Consider the following 17,742-nt stretch of genomic DNA (forward strand, 5'->3'; position numbering starts at 1 on the left):
GTACGGTCAGCGGCAGCTCAGAACATGGAAAGTGGCATTGATACGGAATGGACTATATTCATTACCTTTCTGTTGCTCACAAGAAGAAAGGAAGATTGAGGTCCCAAGCGACTCTTGGGATAACAGGTATCAATCAAGAGAGTAGTATTTGACTGCCTTCCCCACCCACCAGGCGGTGCTGAGAGGCGAAGTGTTGCCCCCTTTCACCCATCATAGTGGAATCCAGAGAGTTTACTTTCACAACAGTAGATTCCCATAGTCTATCTGTAGTAATCCATCAATCCATATCTATCTTACAACCCGCGGGTACACTGAACTCATAACCCTCGGTAGACGGCCAAGCTCAATCCACATCGTCCCTAAGCTCAATCAAGAAATGGTTTGTTTCCATGACACGAATCGGCACAGCGAAGGTTTTGATACCTGGGCTTGCATAGTCCAAAACTTCCTTCCGACCAGCCATGACTTGGCCGACTTCATCCCATGGCTCCCCTTTCTCAACATGTCGAACAGCACTACCGTCAGGTGTAACTGCCCACTCGAGTCTTCCCTTAAGCGGGACTTTGACGTACTCTATATCCTCGTTTTGCACTGGCTCAGACAGACAAAGCTTGGTGACACTATTATGCCATGGAGTGCACTCGTCAACTGGTGTATCCTTGTACGTACAGCCAAGCCAGAAGCTGTCCGAGTGAACCGCCAAGGGAGGATCAAGAAAATCGAGACGCACTAGCCCAACGCATCTCCGACGGCCATCGCCGTATGTAAATAAGAGCCCGACGACGTCGTTACGGAATAGTTCCGACCACGCCCGGCAAGGGGTGATCGTTCTGACATCGTTCAGACTTGCTGATGAGACGGCAAAGCTGAAATAGCTAGCAAACGGGTTGAAAGAAGGGGGGAGTGAGTGTTCTATCTCAAAGTTACCCCACGAAGCCACTCCTTGAGGATTACCCTTGTTACTGAGCTGAGGTGTGTGCTCGAAAGCAAAGTAGGTCCACAAATGCTTGGCTCTGCAATAGAACATGCGAGAAGGTCCTTCTGGCGGGAAGATTGCAATCGCCTTGTACCAGAATTTGCGACCTTCGTCTGGGGGAAAGCGACAAGCGGAGTCTACACCAGGAGTAAAGCTGCGCCCCTTTGTTGTTCGAACAATGAGTGTCTCGAATTCTTCCGAAATTTCTAAACTAAGAGCCTCACATTGTCCTCTGCGAAGCCAGAGCTCAGAGACTCGTTCATCGGGGTCAATTGGCATGTGAAACCATAAATCGTCGGTTATGCCGTACTCATCCCGTTTCTGTGGCTCTTTTTCTCCAAGTTTGTGCGAAATGATGCCGCGTATCAGGTGTCGGTCCACGTAGAAGGAGTAACCGCATATACCGGGAGAGTTCCAGTCTACAGCACGAACAGACTCGAAGTACAGGCGATCAGTGGAGGGGGATTTCGTTGCCAGAGGAATTCGGGGGAATGAGCCAAAGTTCTCTGGAAGAACTCCCCAATTTCTTGTCTGGTACATGAAGTCGGGTTTGATAGTATGATGGATTGACAATTTGCGTAGCTTAATGTGCTATTTATACTATGAGCGGGCTGCTTTTTTTGAGTATGGGGACTTGACTTACATCATCTCGCAGTGTGAAACGAAACGGGGTCTTCTGATGACGATGCACAGCCCAGGAGAGCCCCAATTCAATCCTCAGAGGGGGTATCTCCTCATCCTCTGTGATAATGATGCCGCGTATTCCTACATGATCTTGACTGTAATAGATATGCAGAAATGTCTCGGGCCTGTTAGTATCGCTCCTCTTCTTGAACCTGGCTTTGAAAACCAAGGTATCTTGTTGGGTGAGGCGGCGGGTTGACAGTGATTTGACGTAACGCAACCCTTCGACCTCGACATACTGCGCCCAAACAGAAGTATACCTTCCAATGTATGAAGTTTGGATAAGAGTATTAGGGCGGCTGTGACCGAACCAAAGATCTTTGAGAAGTTGGCATGCGCGTTCGCGAAGACAGAAGCTCGCGATGTGTTGGTATATCTCTTGCGGGAGACGACCACCGAGAGCTTGTCTGAGGTCTGTGGCGATTGTTTGTTTGATCCATTGCGTTCGACGCTTATCCCAAGACGAAGGAGGCTCAAAAAAATCACTATTGCCGGCGGTGACATGGAAAAGATGGTAATACCAGTCTTTAGTCAATTTTCTGGGCTGGATAAGTGTAACGCAGGCTGGATGATATCCATACTCTATCGCAAGCTGGCTCGGAGAGAAGGGGTCGTATTTTCCGTACCAGATACGAGGATAGAGTTGACTAGTCGGTTTATCTGTAAGTGTTAGTAGTGCTTTGTATTATCGAGCTTGGCGGGCAGCTAGATCTGCCTTCTATAGGCCTCGGGGAGAAGGAGTACCTACAAACAACAAACTCTTCACCCTCAACAAATTCGAACCGACACAGGCCGCAGGTTGGGTGGCACATCGTGTATGAATGGGCCCACTCGTCACGGTTAGCGAGTCCAAAGTTCGAATCGGCGTCAGAATCAAGATCAAGATCAGATTCGCGGTCGGAATCAGTCTCAAATTCGGTCGGCTCGCTTGGCAAGACGGATTCCACTCCGTTTTCATCACCGGACGAGGACATGATTGAGAAATCGGGATGACAATTCTTAAGCTGTTCAAAAAGAATGGTATGCAGATGAAATTTGAAGAAAAGCAGAAGAAGCAGAAGCAGAAGAAGAAGAAGAAGAGGAGGAGGAGGAGGAGATGAGAAGTGGATGTTTCTATGTGTGGAAGCGGTTGTCTTGAGTAGGTATTCGACAGTCTTATACGCCTCCAAGGCCGGCCAAAGAGTCATCTAGGTTTTTCTCTTATCAGCCTTGTGCTGTAGCAATTGGTCAGGCATCTTGGTATAATGCCTAAGTTGTGAGCTTGAAGTGTTATTTGCTGCTGAGACTCATAGCCGAGAGCTTAATCCAGCCGAGAGAACCTAGAAACCTCGTGACCTCGATTCTAAGTGGCAAAGCACACATATACCTTAGGATGGCTCAGATAGATATTCTCTGGCCCCAAGAAAAACTCAACATCTTCGTTATCCATGATTATCTGGCCAAGGTCCAATACCTCCCAGCGTGGTCTTGTTGTGCCTTCCACTGTCACTTGCACTGCCGCGTCAAAACAAAGAGACCAAAATTAGTGACTGGCCTCGTCTTCTAACAGTTGAACGACAGTGCACGCCAGTGTCAATCAACAAAGCGGCAGCCAACAGCAAAAGCATGATCCACCACACAAAGAATGATTCGGTTCAACTGTTCCCTGAACTCTCACCCGCATCCGCATTCGTAACCCGAGTCAACCAAACCAATTCCATCTTCTTCCAAATCAATTCTTCCATCTTGACATTCTACTCCAAAATAAACTTGGTAAAGAATCCCCTAAGCTTAGGCTAAGCTACCTAAACAGTTTTATAACTTTAGGCCAAGGCCCCAAGTTTCCTTGCCTTCGCAATGGATCTAGAAAATGAAGACCGCTGGTATATCGACTCCGATGCCGAGACAGATTCTACGGAGGCAGTCTATTACAAGGAAAACAGTGGCTTCTCCCCATCGTGTGGCCTCTGCAGGTTTAACTTTAGTATTGATGACAGCGTTGTCGTTTGTGAGTTCCCTTTCATGGCAGAAATGATTCGCTTCTGACCCTGTTTACTACCTAGTCAAAGAAAGGTGTGAACCGTGGACGACCACCTACTCAGAACCTGAAATCTGGTGGACCATTCACTATTCCAAACACACCTTCCATGCCGAATGTGTCAACCTGGCACCCGATTTAATGTCCGATCAGCGGCTGGATCCCGGCATTTACAATGCGACTATCCTTGAACCTTTGCAGGAAGGCCGATATCCCCTCCCTTCAATCCAGACACGGCGTCTGAAATGGCTGAAAAAGACCTTTTCAGAACAACTTTTTCAGACTATCAAAAACCGCCTGCCACTTGAAGTGTGCGAAAACATTGCCCAATATTGTCTTCAAGAACGAGCGGTCCAGGTCGTTCGACACCACTGGCTCAGAAAAGACCGACCCAAGCCAGGTCGCATCTCCGTGGCTATCAGAGAGGATAAGCCTCTTTGGGCTCAGTATTTGGAGTTTGAAGGGATTCGCTATGTCAAATCCCTCTCTTGCCAGTCTCTTGGTGGTGATGAGTCTCAGATTCTGTCAAACCCAGACTCTGACTGCAATGTGAATATCTTCATTGCGCATAATTACCTCGGAGTCACTGAGATTATCTTAACCCGCAATAGTGAAATACCCTCGGTCAAAGAGGAACCCGGAAGATGGTGGACAATATTCACTCCGAGCAAAATGTCTTTTTGTCTGAAAGCAAAATTTGATGTAAGAAGATCACACCGACCAAGACAAGCACTGCTGACCAACAACAGGGGATCAAGCTTCGGGGCCTGGCAGCTTACAAGTATCGCAATTACCAGCCGAGGTTTCCAGAAGATCTACGGTGGTCAGTACTTCCAACAACCTTGGATCCTATTCCTGAGCCCCCGATACCTTGTAACTCGTTCCTTGGTGATGAGATCATCTCGGCTATTGATTGGAATCAGCCCGATATCATCGGGTACTCATTCTATGTATGGGCAATACCATCATGAGGATTATTCTTCACAAAGTCGGTGAGAAGCACCCTTACGACTTCGGCTCGACCTCACAGCATAGATACTCTTGGGTGTATTTCCCTGTCGATTCGGATGAGCGAATTTCAGAGGTTTGGATTCGCCGCTATGGTTTCAAGCTCCCCAGAGACAGTTCTAGCCCCGTGGCAACCCTTATAGTGAGTGGTCGGTCAATCTACATTGACGTTTTGCTAACAATATCCTATTAGCTTCGAACGAGTAAGGGCCGCCTGCTCACTCTTGGCCCTCAGCTGAAGTACCGGCAGCCTGTGGGATACAAAACACATGCCAAGTATGACCTTGTCGGAACTTTTCCACAGACCTCTCCCTGCCGCATGTACTTCGCGAACTGGGAAACGAGTGGTTCGTGGATAAGGTTTGAAGTTGCATCTACTTTCGCGAAGCTCAAACTCCGTGGTCGTCGGAACAGAAGGCTTGAGCTGCTTCCTGATAACTGCAAGTACCAGTACTCTTCTGCCGAACTTGAAGGGGTCCGAACTGTCACCCCGTGTAGGTCCTGGCGCCATCCTGATGGGATCCTCGGGCTTTTGCTTACCTACGAGGACGGCCGCAAACGCTGCGTTGGCGAAGTCCGTCTTGACCACCTGCTTGCTCCGATTGAGGTCACCTCTGACACCATGTGGATTGTCTATCCTGAGACAGATGAAATCAGCTGGTGTTCTCATGATGAGGATGAATCTGGTTTTTACTTCGTCTCGATTGAGGAACCAGATGCAGATGAATGGGAGGGGCAATGTATCAAGATTCCCATGCGAGGACGTCTTGACTGGTACTTCAGTCAACACCAGTGCCATCTGTCCCACCGAGACGATAGTGAGCCCCAGGATAAATTCCTCGAGGCACTTGCACAAGAACCTGCCCCGGGTACGCCACGTCCGGGCCACGTAGTCAAGCCATTTTCGGTCCTCGTGGGAAGAAGCGTGGATTCGATGGAGGATTGGAAAGTTGAAAGAAGGCAGTGGCACTGATCTTCTATCGGAGCCTCAGAGTGACAGACTGTGATGTAAAGACGACTCAATGGAACCTGACTAAGAGAAGAAAGAAGACTTATGACCTCAATCCTAAATGACAAAAGGATTTAGGTGACTTAGCATAAGTTTAATGTGACTTGGTAAAGATTTAGGATGCGTTTTGACAAGCTGGTTTTAAATATTAAGTTGCAACACCTTTTTGTTGCATAGACACAAAGACGTAAGGTAGTTGAAAGGATGATCGACTGCTGTTAAAAAAGAAAGACAAAGGAAAGTGGAAAATCGATTGCTTCTGTTATCGTCCGTAACATTTCTAAGAAGATGGGCTGAAGTAGACATTCAAGTCTCAGCCAGCAGGTCCCTGCAGTGCCAAACGCATGCCGCTGAGCAATACCCGAAGGTCATCGTCAGTGAATGGCTTTAGTCCCACTATTTGTTTGTATCCCTTCTTCTCTTCCTCTTACCTCTTTACGCCTCAAATCCTCTTCTAAACCATGCCTCAAATCTTCGAACTTATGTCTTAGCTCTTCTAACTTATGCCTCAACTCTTCTAACTCTCATCACGATGGAACTGGCTTTTGAGGATCGGCATTTGCACCCATCTAAGAGGGACTTTTCAGACTTGGACTTATATGAAAGAATCTGCAGTCTTTGTGGGTTTGAGCTTACCGAAGAAGCTGAAGTCATCAAATGTAAGGTCATATCTGCTGGTATTGAGCACAATAGGTAGGTACTGACAGTTACAGGGGAGAAAGCCGCAGAACCCGGAGTAGAAAAATGCCATGGCAGAAGTACCTATCCTATTTCCTTACATCTAGAGTGTGTCAAATACGCCGAGTCTTTCGTTACGGGTAGTCTACGAGACCTCACTGCAGCTGCTGTCACTATCCGTGGGAGCTTTAATGAGCCCGAAGAAATGTGTGGTCCTCGCCGCCGATGGTTGGAGAACACTGTCACACAGAACCTATCTCATGCCCTTCGTGGGCGTTTACCCACCGAAATCTGTAGAAATGTCGCCATCTACTGCATTCGCGAACAGTCAATTCGCTTCATCCATCAGGAATGGAGGCAACGCCAAACTCGACGTGGTTTCATATCGGTTCCTGTCTACAGCCACACGACTCTCTGGGCCCAATACACCCATTTCGAAGGTATCCGGTACCTTCGATCGTTTTCTTACGACTCACAGGGCGGCGATGAGGACTTTCTCATCAAAGGGAACACGGAGAATCCCTTGAACATCTTCGCCCGCCATAACCATCTAGGGGTCAACAAGCTTGTTATAACCGAAGGACAGGAAAGGCCTGAGACCGAGGAAGCCCATAACTACTGGTGGACTTGCCATGCTCAACAACACCGCCCATTCCACTTCAAGGCACGATTTGATGTAAGTATTGTCGGCTTTATAACTTAGGAGCAAACACTTCTGACACACCTGGGTCCAGGGCATCAAAATCCGGAACCTCGTTGTTGTAAAAACCCCGAAGACTTTCCTCAATTTCGCTATGGATGGTTGCGAGATACGCTGGGCTGTGCCTCCGTCACCTGTGAAGTTTTCGCCGAAGATCCCGCTCGTTAGTGGCATACCTTGGACTGATGTACAAAGTCTGGATTGGAATAAGCCAGGGACGTCAGGCTATTCTTTCCTTCTTTTTGGTGAATCTGTCGTGCAATGCAACTTCCACCATGTCCATGGACCGCCAGTACCTTACCAAAAATACACGACAGGTGAACCCAACGATCTCTTGTGTCTGCATTTCCCTATGAATCTTGACGAAAGAGTCTCTGAACTCTGGATCCGTCAGTATCCTGAAAGGACGGCAACTCTCATAGTAAGTTGATCAATTTTGCTGTGAAATTATGCGGAGATGGCACTGCTAAACATTAGATGATACAGATTGTCACAGATCGTGGCCGTAGTCTCGTCCTTGGAAGTCAGCAAGATGGCCCAGGTGCTACATACCATGTTGTTGCTAAATTACGGCAAGATAAACCTTGCTTCATGTTCCACGCGCATTCCTACACCTTTTCTTGGTTCCATTTCGATTCTGTACTTAGCTGGGAAAAGCCGCAAGCCCGACAAATTCAACCTGCTTGGAAGCCTGCGCATGAAATGAGCATCGGCACTCACTACTCATCAGCAAAACTATATGGAGTCAGAGACATTACGCCATGTATAAACAGAGGACCCTTTACTTGGGGAGACGACGAAATTATCGAGGGCCTGCTCTTGACCTACTATGATGATACTCGAACTTGTATCGGCGAGGTTCGGTGCGACAGCCTCAGGACGCCGCAGAAAGTAACTTCTGATACTATGTGGATCCGATATGTCGAGTACAAGAAGGCCGGAATCCTCGACGAGAACACCCACTGCTGCGATTGTGGAATAGAGTGGTTTGGCTTCTCTCAACCTCTGCTGGGTTCCTTCTCCTCGCACAAAGACAAGGATGTTCCCACTGATGAACACGACTCTGACGAAGAACAAACTTGTCACCAAGACGATAGCTCTGCAGAAGATGAGAGTGAGGACGAAACAGAGAGCGACGACGACTATGACAGGTCTCCAAAGTATGTCTCACTGCCCATGAGAGGACGGCTCGATTGGGTCAAGGAATCTGATGGCAGTATATGCCTATTGTCGCATCACATGCGTAGTAGACCAGATGACGAGATGCTTCATGTACTGGCCGAAGATGCTAAAGCAGACCGCGTCGACCCAGTCTCTAAATCCTGTACGATTCTGACTGGAGAAACTAGTAAGTCCAGGCAGTTTGTCTTGACCATGTAAACTCATGACATGCTAACTTGAGCCACCAACCAGCTCCAGAAAATCTCCGACCGGAAAAGATTGCCAAAGAGTTCGACAACTATGGTATATACGGGCTTTGAGGACAAAATCACGATGTCAAGGAATCATTGTCCTTCCAGTTCTCTAGGACAGGTCCTGGGTAGATAGAAAGGGGTAACAACAGTGGATGCTGCAACGGGCCGGCATTGGGGAGGTGAGAAACCTGTATCCTAAGAGATAAATAAGGATAGTCTAATTTTATTTATGAATTTTAAGGGTTTATGATGACATATCCTAAGTTATGGCCATCTTAGAGGATAAGGGACAAAAGAATATAGGGATCTCGCAGAAGTTGTGTGAACGCATCGGAAGGGATCATGAAGAGGAAGTGGAAGGTCACAAGGCCAAGCTACCTACCTTAGGCAGAGGCATGCTTTGCCTTGCCTAGAATGACAGCCATTTAGAGCTTTTTCGCATCGGGTACCTCAGATATTCGGGCGCCAATGCCAGCAGGTGTCAAAGGCGCGACTCCAGGCAACACACGTGATTGTTCCATCAGTCGACCTTGATTAGGTAGTTCCTGACGCTCCTCTGCCTTCCTCACTCCCATCTTCACTTCTCCTCCTTTCGTCAACATCGCTCGGAGAAGTCAATATCTTCCCACTTCCCTCTCAACCGCCAGATTCATTATCTCGATAGGGCATTCTTTTTAACATATTCTGGTAAGTCTCCCATTCTTTTTTATCTTGCCTATATCCTTTAGTCTTGGAAAGCCGATTATCCTTGGTTTGAGTCCTGGTGAGGTGTGAACCGCAAGACCAATCATGAGTTTTGAGAGAGCTTGAGTAGTCTGGGGAGATTTTTGCCATGACTTTACAGGAAACCCTTTCGTAGCTCTGGACGAACTTGGAAACTAATCGATTAATCTTTTATAGAGCCTCCATTGAAGATCCCGAGCTTACTTCTTTGATTCTGTTTTGTTTCCTTGTCCACCTTGCGGCTTCCATGTCTGTGTTGACGTGACAGACCAGCGAGACACGCGATGGCACTAGAATTCGCCGACTCCTACGGCGGGGGTTCAGGCATTGATATCGAGGCTCTCTATTTTTCAGGATCCTGTGGCCTTTGCAGGTTTCGATTGGACCACGGTGACAAAGTCATTTCATGTAAAGATCATTCTATTGTTCGCCTTTGGCTTTGCACTTGACCGCTGACACATACATGATAGATCGTGAAAACACAGAGCCCATCAAATACACTTTTGGGGGCCCTGACTCCCCTCGTCGTACGAATAGGATGATATATCACCTCGCATGTGTAGAGTGTACTTCTCGGACCTTGATGTTCGATAGTCAATTGTCTTACGATGTATCTGTGGCGACCTTTCTTGGAGGTCGGTTTGACATGCACAAATCCCTGTCTCGAAGTCGTCTCCGCTGGCTGGAGCGCACCTTCGAACGACATTTGTTCGATCTTCGTCTCGGGCGTCTACCTCAGGAACTTTGCTGCAAAATTGCGGCCGACTGCAAGGAGCAAACCGTTCGTCTGTTCCAACGGCTCTGGTCGAAGAGTGACAATCACCGAGCAGGAAATATATCGGTTCCGATCGAAACTAATACGGTGCTATGGGCGGAGTATGTCAACTATGAGGGCAGTCGGTACATTCGGTCATTGTCCTATGAATCGCGCGGCGGAGACGAGGAAGTCGTCCTTGATAGAAAGGTCATCACGAAGCCCCTCAACGTTTTCATCCGTCACAACGGCCGTGGAGTCAACAAGGTCATCTTCACTGAATGGGAAGAGCGGCCTGGCGTGAGCCAAGTCGAAGGGTACTAGTGGACTTTTCACGCTCAACAAAGTGGCACGTTTTATCTGAAAGCAAGATTCGATGTAAGCATTGCCAAAGTGGCTACCTAACGTCAAAACTCTACTGATATGTCTTGGTCTAGGGCTTTAAACTTCGTGGTTTGGGTGTTACCAAATCACCATACGAGTTTCTGAAGTTCGCCGAATACGGATCTGTTGAGATACGATGGGATATTCCTCCTACAACAGTCAAGCTCTGGCCAAGAGTTCCACTTCCCAGAGATTCTGATTCTCGCATTTCTCACACATATGTGCGATCCATGGAGTGGAATAAACCCGATACCGTGGCCTATTCTTTCTGCCTTGTCGGCAGTGCGATTGTTCAGTGTAATTCTCACCAGGACGGAAATCTATTAGGGCCTGGAGAATCCGACCCAAGACTAAGGCGCGAAGAGATCATGCGGCTTTTCTTTCCTATGAACCCTCACGAGAAAGTCTCTGAACTCTGGGTTCGTAGTTTTCATGAAACACTATCCACGCTCATAGTAAGCTATGATCACTGGGTGCTATATGTTGACAGCTATACTGATCATATGGTGGTACAACAAATCACGGCCGCAACCTTGTCCTTGGAACACATGAAGATATACCAGGTGCAACCTACCATTGCGTCGCCAAGTTACCTGAGGACACTCCTTCCCGCATGTTTTACACAGGCGACTTCGATGGTTTGCCTGCATCCAGCGTCGCGTGGCTTCATTTCGATTCAGTGTCCACATGGGAGAATCCAATGAAGTATGAAAGACAGTGCGCTTTTGAGGGCGCAACAGGCTCTTTTTATTCGTCCGCAAGTCTTGATAATGTCAGGCAGGTCACTCCCTGCATGAACAGCTATGACTGTAGAGACACCGAGACAGGTTTGCTCTTTACCTACACTAATGGTACTTGTAGTTGTGTCGGTGACTTTCACTTTGATTCTGAACTATGGAATCACTCATTGCCGGTAGATTCAGATGCCATGTGGGCAGTATACCTAGATTCGAATTGGCAGGAGTCGAAGGCCAGCAAGCACACCATCATGCACGGATTCGATTCAGACACTGTAAATTTCAGACCACTGTCCCGGTACTATGAAGGATACGATGATGACAATTCCCTCATGGATGACGGTGACGGAGGTCAGGTAAGCCGGACAACCTTTGTTGTTCCCATGAGTGGACGACTCGACTAGACCAGGGATGCGGGCTCAGGCAAATGTGAATTGTCACATCACCCGTCCGGGGAACCAAAAAACGAGATGCGTGGTATTCTCGCCAAATACGCTGCTTCTGATGCGGCCGAACAGAAACCGATCGTCAAATCGTTGACGCTCCTCCTTGGGAATGTTGGTGAGTTGTTGACTTCCACAAAGCATGTCTAGCAACGAACAATATTGCAGCTAACTTGAGCTTCAAATAGATCCAAACAATCTTGATAAGGTCTACCGAGAGGCCGAAAACAACGGCAACTACGCAATCTACGGACTTTGAGGTTTTGATTGGGATTCCATGATGTGATCCTTTGGAGACAGTATTTGCGCACGATTGAGGATGCTATGTGCCAGAGAGCTCACGGCATTCAGGAGGATGGGAAATAATGCTTCGTTTTATGATGGTTCAACATAAATAAAAACGCGATCCCCACGAGTCGAGGTGACATGGTAGTCGTGTTCTCAAATGCGGCTCAAGTAATGGTTAGCTTGCTGCAAACATCGATATTCATGACTGGTTAAAAACAGGTCTTGTCTCTCATGGTCATCCAAGTTATAGCAACATCTACCTACCTCACGCTACACATAGACCAGACGACTACCAAAGGATTCAATGAATCCAAGCAATGCAATTAACGATCACTGGTATTTGAGATCGCAAATATGCCTTAAGATCTCGTCTCTTCATTCCAGCAGATGAAGCTTTACCTTTCGCGTTACCCTACAGGTCGCCCCCATTCCAAACCCTTACTAGCGTCATATCACAACCCCCTGTTTTGGAGTTTCAACTCAACACCACGTCTCATCTTTTTCACAACACAAAGAACAAACATCACAACTTGTTCACTAATCTTATCGAATCAATCTATTGCCGTGATATGCTCTACTTATAATTGTCTCACCCCAGATCTCCATCGGCCCGGCCCGCAATTTTCCCTAGTCCCATCACCCTCACATCTCAAGCCTCACGATGCTCTCATCATTCACAACCAAGCTCGCCCTCAAAAAGGCAGGTATACCAAGCGATGTCTTTGACTTTTCAGAAAAGAAGCGCGAGCCAAACAAGTTGCGCAAAAACCCACCAGCAGATCTCGATAATGAAACTGATTCAGGCTGGACGTCTTGGATGTCTGTTCGGTCTCTCCCGCTTACTGTTCAGCCGTGGTTGACGCCTCCGCCTGCTGCTGTTGCTAAGGGTAGACTCCCGGGGATAGGAGATAAAGCGCCTGTTGATAAGACGGGGAAGTTGAGGGTTGGTGGGGGCAAGAGGGTTCTGCTTGTGTTTTTGCGCTGTGTTGGTTGTGCTTGTAAGTTGCCGTTCTCAAGATGCTGAGGTCAATGCTGATGATATGCAGTTGCTCAAAAGACATTTATTAATCTTCGTACAATGGCGAATCGATACGGCGATGCATTGATGTGTATAGCCGTATCCCACGCCTCAGAGCAAGCAACTCAAAAATGGGTATCCCTCCTTGGCGGCGCCTGGAGCGTTCGCGTCATAGTCGATGAGGAGAGGGCTATTTACGCAGCTTGGGGTTTAGGAACGAGTAGTATGTGGTATGTACTCAATCCAACGACGCAAGTTCAAGGATGGAAAGAGTCGGGATGGTTGGGAGAAAAAGTGGCTGGAGCAATACAGAGAAAAGAGACGAATGAGAAGAAACCGGTGAATACGAATAATGCGGACGATGAAGAAGATGATGGGCCTTTGACGACGATGGGGAATAAGTGGCAGGAAGCTGGTGCTTTTGCTATTGATGGGACTGGGACGGTAATTTGGGGCGGGAAAGCGGCGAGAGCAGATGATGTTATGGAGTTGGAAGATGGAGCGAGGATCCTGTTAGCCTGATATGAAGAAACACATATATCTTGAAAGACATGTTGAGGGAATCTGCTCTAAGCGCCAATGTGTCTTATCAACGGGCACGCACAGCAAGCTCCTCCGACACCTGCTCTTTCTCCCATTCTCTCCCAGCCCAGCTCTCCAGCAACATATCAATGTTCATATCCTGATTTACATTGGCCTGCCCGCTGACATTGATGAAGTATTTGCTGTACAGAAAGTTCCAGTCTAAGCGACCGCGCCAAAGTATCCTCAACCAGGTCAGTCCTTCCTGGGAAGGGTTTCCACCATGGAAGGTTTGGCCAGTGGACGGAATTACTCTCATCGACTCAACGACCGCACCGCTGGGGTGAAGCAGTCTGGCCCCTATCCACATCTCCCCTGCCGGATCAACCTCAATGGGTGGAAGGAGATGATCAAGACGGACTTGTCCTACCGACTCCCTCGAGCCATCGGAATAGGTGAAAATGAGACCGACAATCCCAGTAGATCCTGGGATCCAAGTTCTGCAGGGTACGAGTCCAGTCACACCTCCCAGTCTAACCGACTTGTTAAAAACCTGCTGGGCACTCACCCTTGAGGACCATGTAGATGGGTCGTGAAAAAATGGCGGAGCTTCATTCTTGTCGTGGCGTTTGTCCTCACAATCGAATGCAAGACAGTCGACGCCGTCTCCCTGAGAACTGAACCACAGACGAGAAGGCTGGGCGGTCAATAAGGCCACACGTTCGAAGATGGCATTTGGCTGGGACATATTAGCGTTTGCTCCTAGAAAGAAAACGCGACTCTTGTTCGTTCGTAGCTAGATTGCATCAGCACCTATTTACGGGTTGTCATCTGTCCAGCCTTCGTAACGTACCAGAAGGATATCGCGCCAGAATGTCGACCTTCTCCTCAGGCGCCAGACTTCGACGATCCGCTCGTGCTTCTCGATTGGAAAATATAGCCACACTGCGTGTAGTCGTTCTCCCCGGCCTTCACTATAGAATGAAAAGTCCTCGCCCTCACGATGACCATGCAAGTAAAACAGGTCTTCGTCAAGCAGGCATGCTGAATAGCCGGTAATCTCAGGGCTTTCACACTCCAAAACCTTGAAATAGTGTCGACCACCGGACCTGTCATCGAGATGTAGGTACCAGATGGCTTCCGGATTTGGCGGTAGCAGCGACCACCTTGCCAGCGGACCCAGAACGTCTTCTTGCAATCTCACCATGTGCAAGTCGCGCATTTTAAAGCCCTGCGCGGTTCGTCTTTGTCAATCTTCTGCCTGTAGCTCAAGTCACGGGCCGACTCACATCACTGTACCATTTCAAAAAGTATCGCTCCAACTTGTTGGTGTTTTGGAAAGTCCACCAAATTCCTGGTTGCTCATAGTGGCAGCTCTGTGTCACATCAGTCTCACCAAAGGAGATTGCCCTGACTCCAAGGTGATCTGAAGCGAGATAGACTCCGCTCGAGAGTTTCTGCGGCTCGGAGACTACCAGGAATGCGTCCTTGCCAGCCTTGTTTGAAAGGCCTTGAAGGTAGCGAGCATTTTCGAACGTGGTCGATATTCCCCAAATGGGTTTTGATGGATCGACCACGAAGTGTAAATATCTTGCCTTTTTGCTAGAAAGGATATTTACCAGGTTTGGTCCACGAATCAAGTCCCTCACGCCTATTCGAGCCTGTTCTCGAAGAGCGTCCAATGTGATATCGGCATGCTCCCCGGAAATATCAAGGCAATACTGTCGAAGAACCAGCATTCTTTCCCGTTTTCGGGAATCCGAGGGTGGGAAATCATGGTGTAGGAGGTTCAATACAACGTGCTTGTCAAAAGGAGGAAATCTTCTCATGCAGTCTAGGTGTGCAGCAAGAACACAGGTCCTGGTTCTCCCCCATTGGCGCGGTGAAATATACTGTGGGTTTTCCGGGTTGAAGATCAATGTTTCGTAGTCGAACTCAACCGTTGCTGGTGTTCTAGAACCCGCTATAGTGTTAAGTCAGTATTTGGAACAACTCAGGATAGCAGACCGAAGTGAAAAGACGAACATTCAGAAGGATGGCCAGATCTTATCACCCTGTCCCCATCGCAGAAGTCAAAAAGGCACAGACAGCAAAACGGCCACCAATGGAAACTCCGCCCTTCCTCCATCGTGTGTCAATGGAAAAGTTTTGGAGACCTGTATTATGTAGGAGCCACTTCCTCCGTATATCGAGGCTACAGGTGACACCACCATTTGCATGTCCAACCTTGGACTTTTAAATCAAGCTTCATCTCAGTCATGCAACACTCCCGAAGAACACCGTTTCCCACAGCTCCGGTAGTTCAAGCATGTCGACAAAAGAAACAGGCATCGAGTGGAAGCTAGAGATGGACATTGCTTTTCCAATTTGACGTGTCCGCCCGTTCTATGCACTTGAACGCGGTTTGATGGCGTGTCAAGCCAGACCCGCGACGTTTGTATTGGCAAGACAGCAGGATGGCAATCATTCCTGCCAATGGCAATCAATCCTGCCAACGGAAACGAGCATTGGTTTCCCGTACAAACCCTGGTCTATTTGATGGCTTTGTGATGAAACGCTCTTGACCGCTGTAGTGAACGGCAGCGAGCCGGAAAATGTGGCCTCTGGGACGTTTCGGGTTGTTCTTTGCGCATTGTGACTGGTTGTGCGGTTGCACAGAGCAGTGCCTCTTTTCTTTCCCTCGTCGACCGCTTGGTCGTCCAAGACGGATCACAAATGACGTCGATTGGAGAATTGCAGGCATCGCGTTTGTGGGCGTTTGGCCTCGTGATGGTCAATAGATGAGCAGTCATCCGATACTGTCGGATAGGCTAAAAAATCATCATGTATTGGAGTTGGCACCCGTTCGGCTGCCGCGCATCTGATGTGAGCGTCAGGTACCGTACAGACATACTTGTTGCAGTGAAGTAATAGTCTGGCCCAAATATCGTGATGATGATATCGTGAGAGTCAAAGTGGGGAAACGAGAGAAGACCTTGGTCATGCTTGAAAAGGTAAGCGGGGGTCCAATTGTTTACCTCAGCCAGCCTCTGCTTCAACATCATCCATGGAAATAGTAATTGAGTTTGAATGGCTTGCACTTGCCAGCAATCTGTGACTTTTACAGCCACCTCTCGTCAGCTTGAAGTCAGCTTTCGGCCCCAGCAAAGCCAAGGCACGACGTTTGACTGGTCACAGGGAGACACACTGTGCTTCAGCTCCGAAGGAAACAACCGACTAGGTAACTCTGAGCAACCCGGACTCTAAATAGACCTCAAAAAGGTGTGGTCGTACTTGTAGCGGTAATAGTTGCTTGTAAAGTGTGTGCGCCATAGGCAACAGAAGACACGAGCTGAAAAGACATGGCTAAAAGTAAAACCACAAAACAAATAAACACTTGTAACATGGTAAACGGCAGAGAAGGGTAAAGTTCCAGACTTCCCCTGTCCCTTGATGTGGCTTGAGGCCGGTGGATGATCTCCCGAGACCAAGACGTGTCCAGTGCTGACCTGACTTGGCCTGGCGCCTGGGTGAGAAGCACAGGAATAGTACATAGATACGGACGGGGAAATCGTATAGACGTGCCGTATCGCAGGTGATACGAAGAAAGAGATATACTACGTAATAGATCGCCGAGGGCAAGATTGGCCAAGACAACGCGCAAGGGATGAGCTTAACTCGATATGTATCTCTAGGCAATTATTATGTGTTGAGGCTGATCTTGTTCCTGAGATTGGCAGGAAAGGGATACGCTAAGGTCAAGCAGAGTTATTTGGTGGCCCAGAAGGGAGACTCAAAGGTATGGCAGTGGCGCTGAAATTTTGGTTTGAGAGAGTAAGAGGCTGATTCTTGGTGAGACATGATGGAGAATTCAATGCCGCCCTAGAGCTGATCGAGATGCTAAGTAAAGATACGAGTGAGGCGTATCCTCTGCAAAAAGATAACCTGATCTGTCCTACCGTCGAGAACAAGAGGGTGTCTCGGCATTCTCAAATTGAGTTATTGGCTGGGCGAAACAGTCACTAGACTCTTGCTGTTCTGCGACATATTCTGTTGACTTTTGGCATTTCGCAGAATTCGATTCAATAGTTTGGTGGGGTCTCTTCGGCCTTTGCATGAAGCATGACGAGAGGCGGAGAGCGAGCTGTTTGTATGGACGTACGTAGTATGTTGAGGTCCAGCCTATTCAAAGTTTAGAGCACGCCCTGGACCTGTTCGTCCATGTGTGCTGGCAGTCCAGGGGATAACTAGAGTTCGGAGGCAAACACACGGGCCGTTGTTGGACGTGTTCACCAAATATTCCCGTATTAGCCGATGTTGCCATTGATGATTGATCAAAGTTGATCAAGTCGTGTTATGTTGGTTCGCGGCCCAGCAAAAGGTGGATAATTGCTTCAGGTTGATTTG

The 17,742-nt window shown here is 48.2% G+C and overlaps 6 protein-coding genes across 6 annotated transcripts; 4 read left to right on the forward strand and 2 right to left on the reverse strand.

Annotated features, from left to right (window-relative positions):
- Nucleotides 1-343: 343 nt before the first annotated feature.
- Nucleotides 344-2,634, reverse strand: FPRO_01814 (uncharacterized protein; the record flags this gene model as incomplete). The annotated part of the gene is made up of 3 exons (XM_031227295.1): nt 344-1,567; nt 1,620-2,320; nt 2,409-2,634. 3 exons carry the CDS (start codon nt 2,632-2,634, stop codon nt 344-346), a joined length of 2,151 nt encoding a protein of 716 aa, XP_031074659.1.
- Nucleotides 2,635-3,496: 862 nt separating this feature from the next.
- FPRO_01813 (uncharacterized protein) lies at nt 3,497-5,658 on the forward strand (the record flags this gene model as incomplete). Its single annotated transcript, XM_031227306.1, has 5 exons — nt 3,497-3,647; nt 3,703-4,379; nt 4,427-4,550; nt 4,601-4,827; nt 4,879-5,658. The coding sequence occupies 5 exons, from the start codon at nt 3,497-3,499 to the stop codon at nt 5,656-5,658; spliced, it is 1,959 nt and encodes a 652-aa protein (XP_031074660.1).
- A 568-nt stretch (nt 5,659-6,226) lies between these two features.
- Nucleotides 6,227-8,553, forward strand: FPRO_01812 (uncharacterized protein; the record flags this gene model as incomplete). Its single annotated transcript, XM_031227317.1, has 6 exons — nt 6,227-6,353; nt 6,408-7,048; nt 7,107-7,493; nt 7,559-7,816; nt 7,883-8,420; nt 8,486-8,553. 6 exons carry the CDS (start codon nt 6,227-6,229, stop codon nt 8,551-8,553), a joined length of 2,019 nt encoding a protein of 672 aa, XP_031074661.1.
- Nucleotides 8,554-9,494: 941 nt separating this feature from the next.
- Nucleotides 9,495-11,787, forward strand: FPRO_01811 (uncharacterized protein; the record flags this gene model as incomplete). The annotated part of the gene is made up of 7 exons (XM_031227328.1): nt 9,495-9,618; nt 9,681-10,281; nt 10,312-10,342; nt 10,402-10,803; nt 10,938-11,441; nt 11,490-11,646; nt 11,717-11,787. The coding sequence occupies 7 exons, from the start codon at nt 9,495-9,497 to the stop codon at nt 11,785-11,787; spliced, it is 1,890 nt and encodes a 629-aa protein (XP_031074662.1).
- Nucleotides 11,788-12,477: 690 nt separating this feature from the next.
- Nucleotides 12,478-13,356, forward strand: FPRO_01810 (uncharacterized protein; the record flags this gene model as incomplete). Its single annotated transcript, XM_031227339.1, has 2 exons — nt 12,478-12,814; nt 12,863-13,356. 2 exons carry the CDS (start codon nt 12,478-12,480, stop codon nt 13,354-13,356), a joined length of 831 nt encoding a protein of 276 aa, XP_031074663.1.
- Nucleotides 13,357-13,423: 67 nt separating this feature from the next.
- On the reverse strand, nt 13,424-15,484 carry FPRO_01809 (uncharacterized protein; the record flags this gene model as incomplete). Its single annotated transcript, XM_031227350.1, has 4 exons — nt 13,424-14,095; nt 14,210-14,587; nt 14,646-15,319; nt 15,382-15,484. The coding sequence occupies 4 exons, from the start codon at nt 15,482-15,484 to the stop codon at nt 13,424-13,426; spliced, it is 1,827 nt and encodes a 608-aa protein (XP_031074664.1).
- Nucleotides 15,485-17,742: the final 2,258 nt, after the last annotated feature.

The sequence above is a fragment of the Fusarium proliferatum genome (genome assembly GCF_900067095.1).
Source record: "Fusarium proliferatum ET1 genome assembly, contig: FPRO_scaffold001, whole genome shotgun sequence".
Lineage (NCBI taxonomy): Eukaryota > Fungi > Ascomycota > Sordariomycetes > Hypocreales > Nectriaceae > Fusarium > Fusarium proliferatum.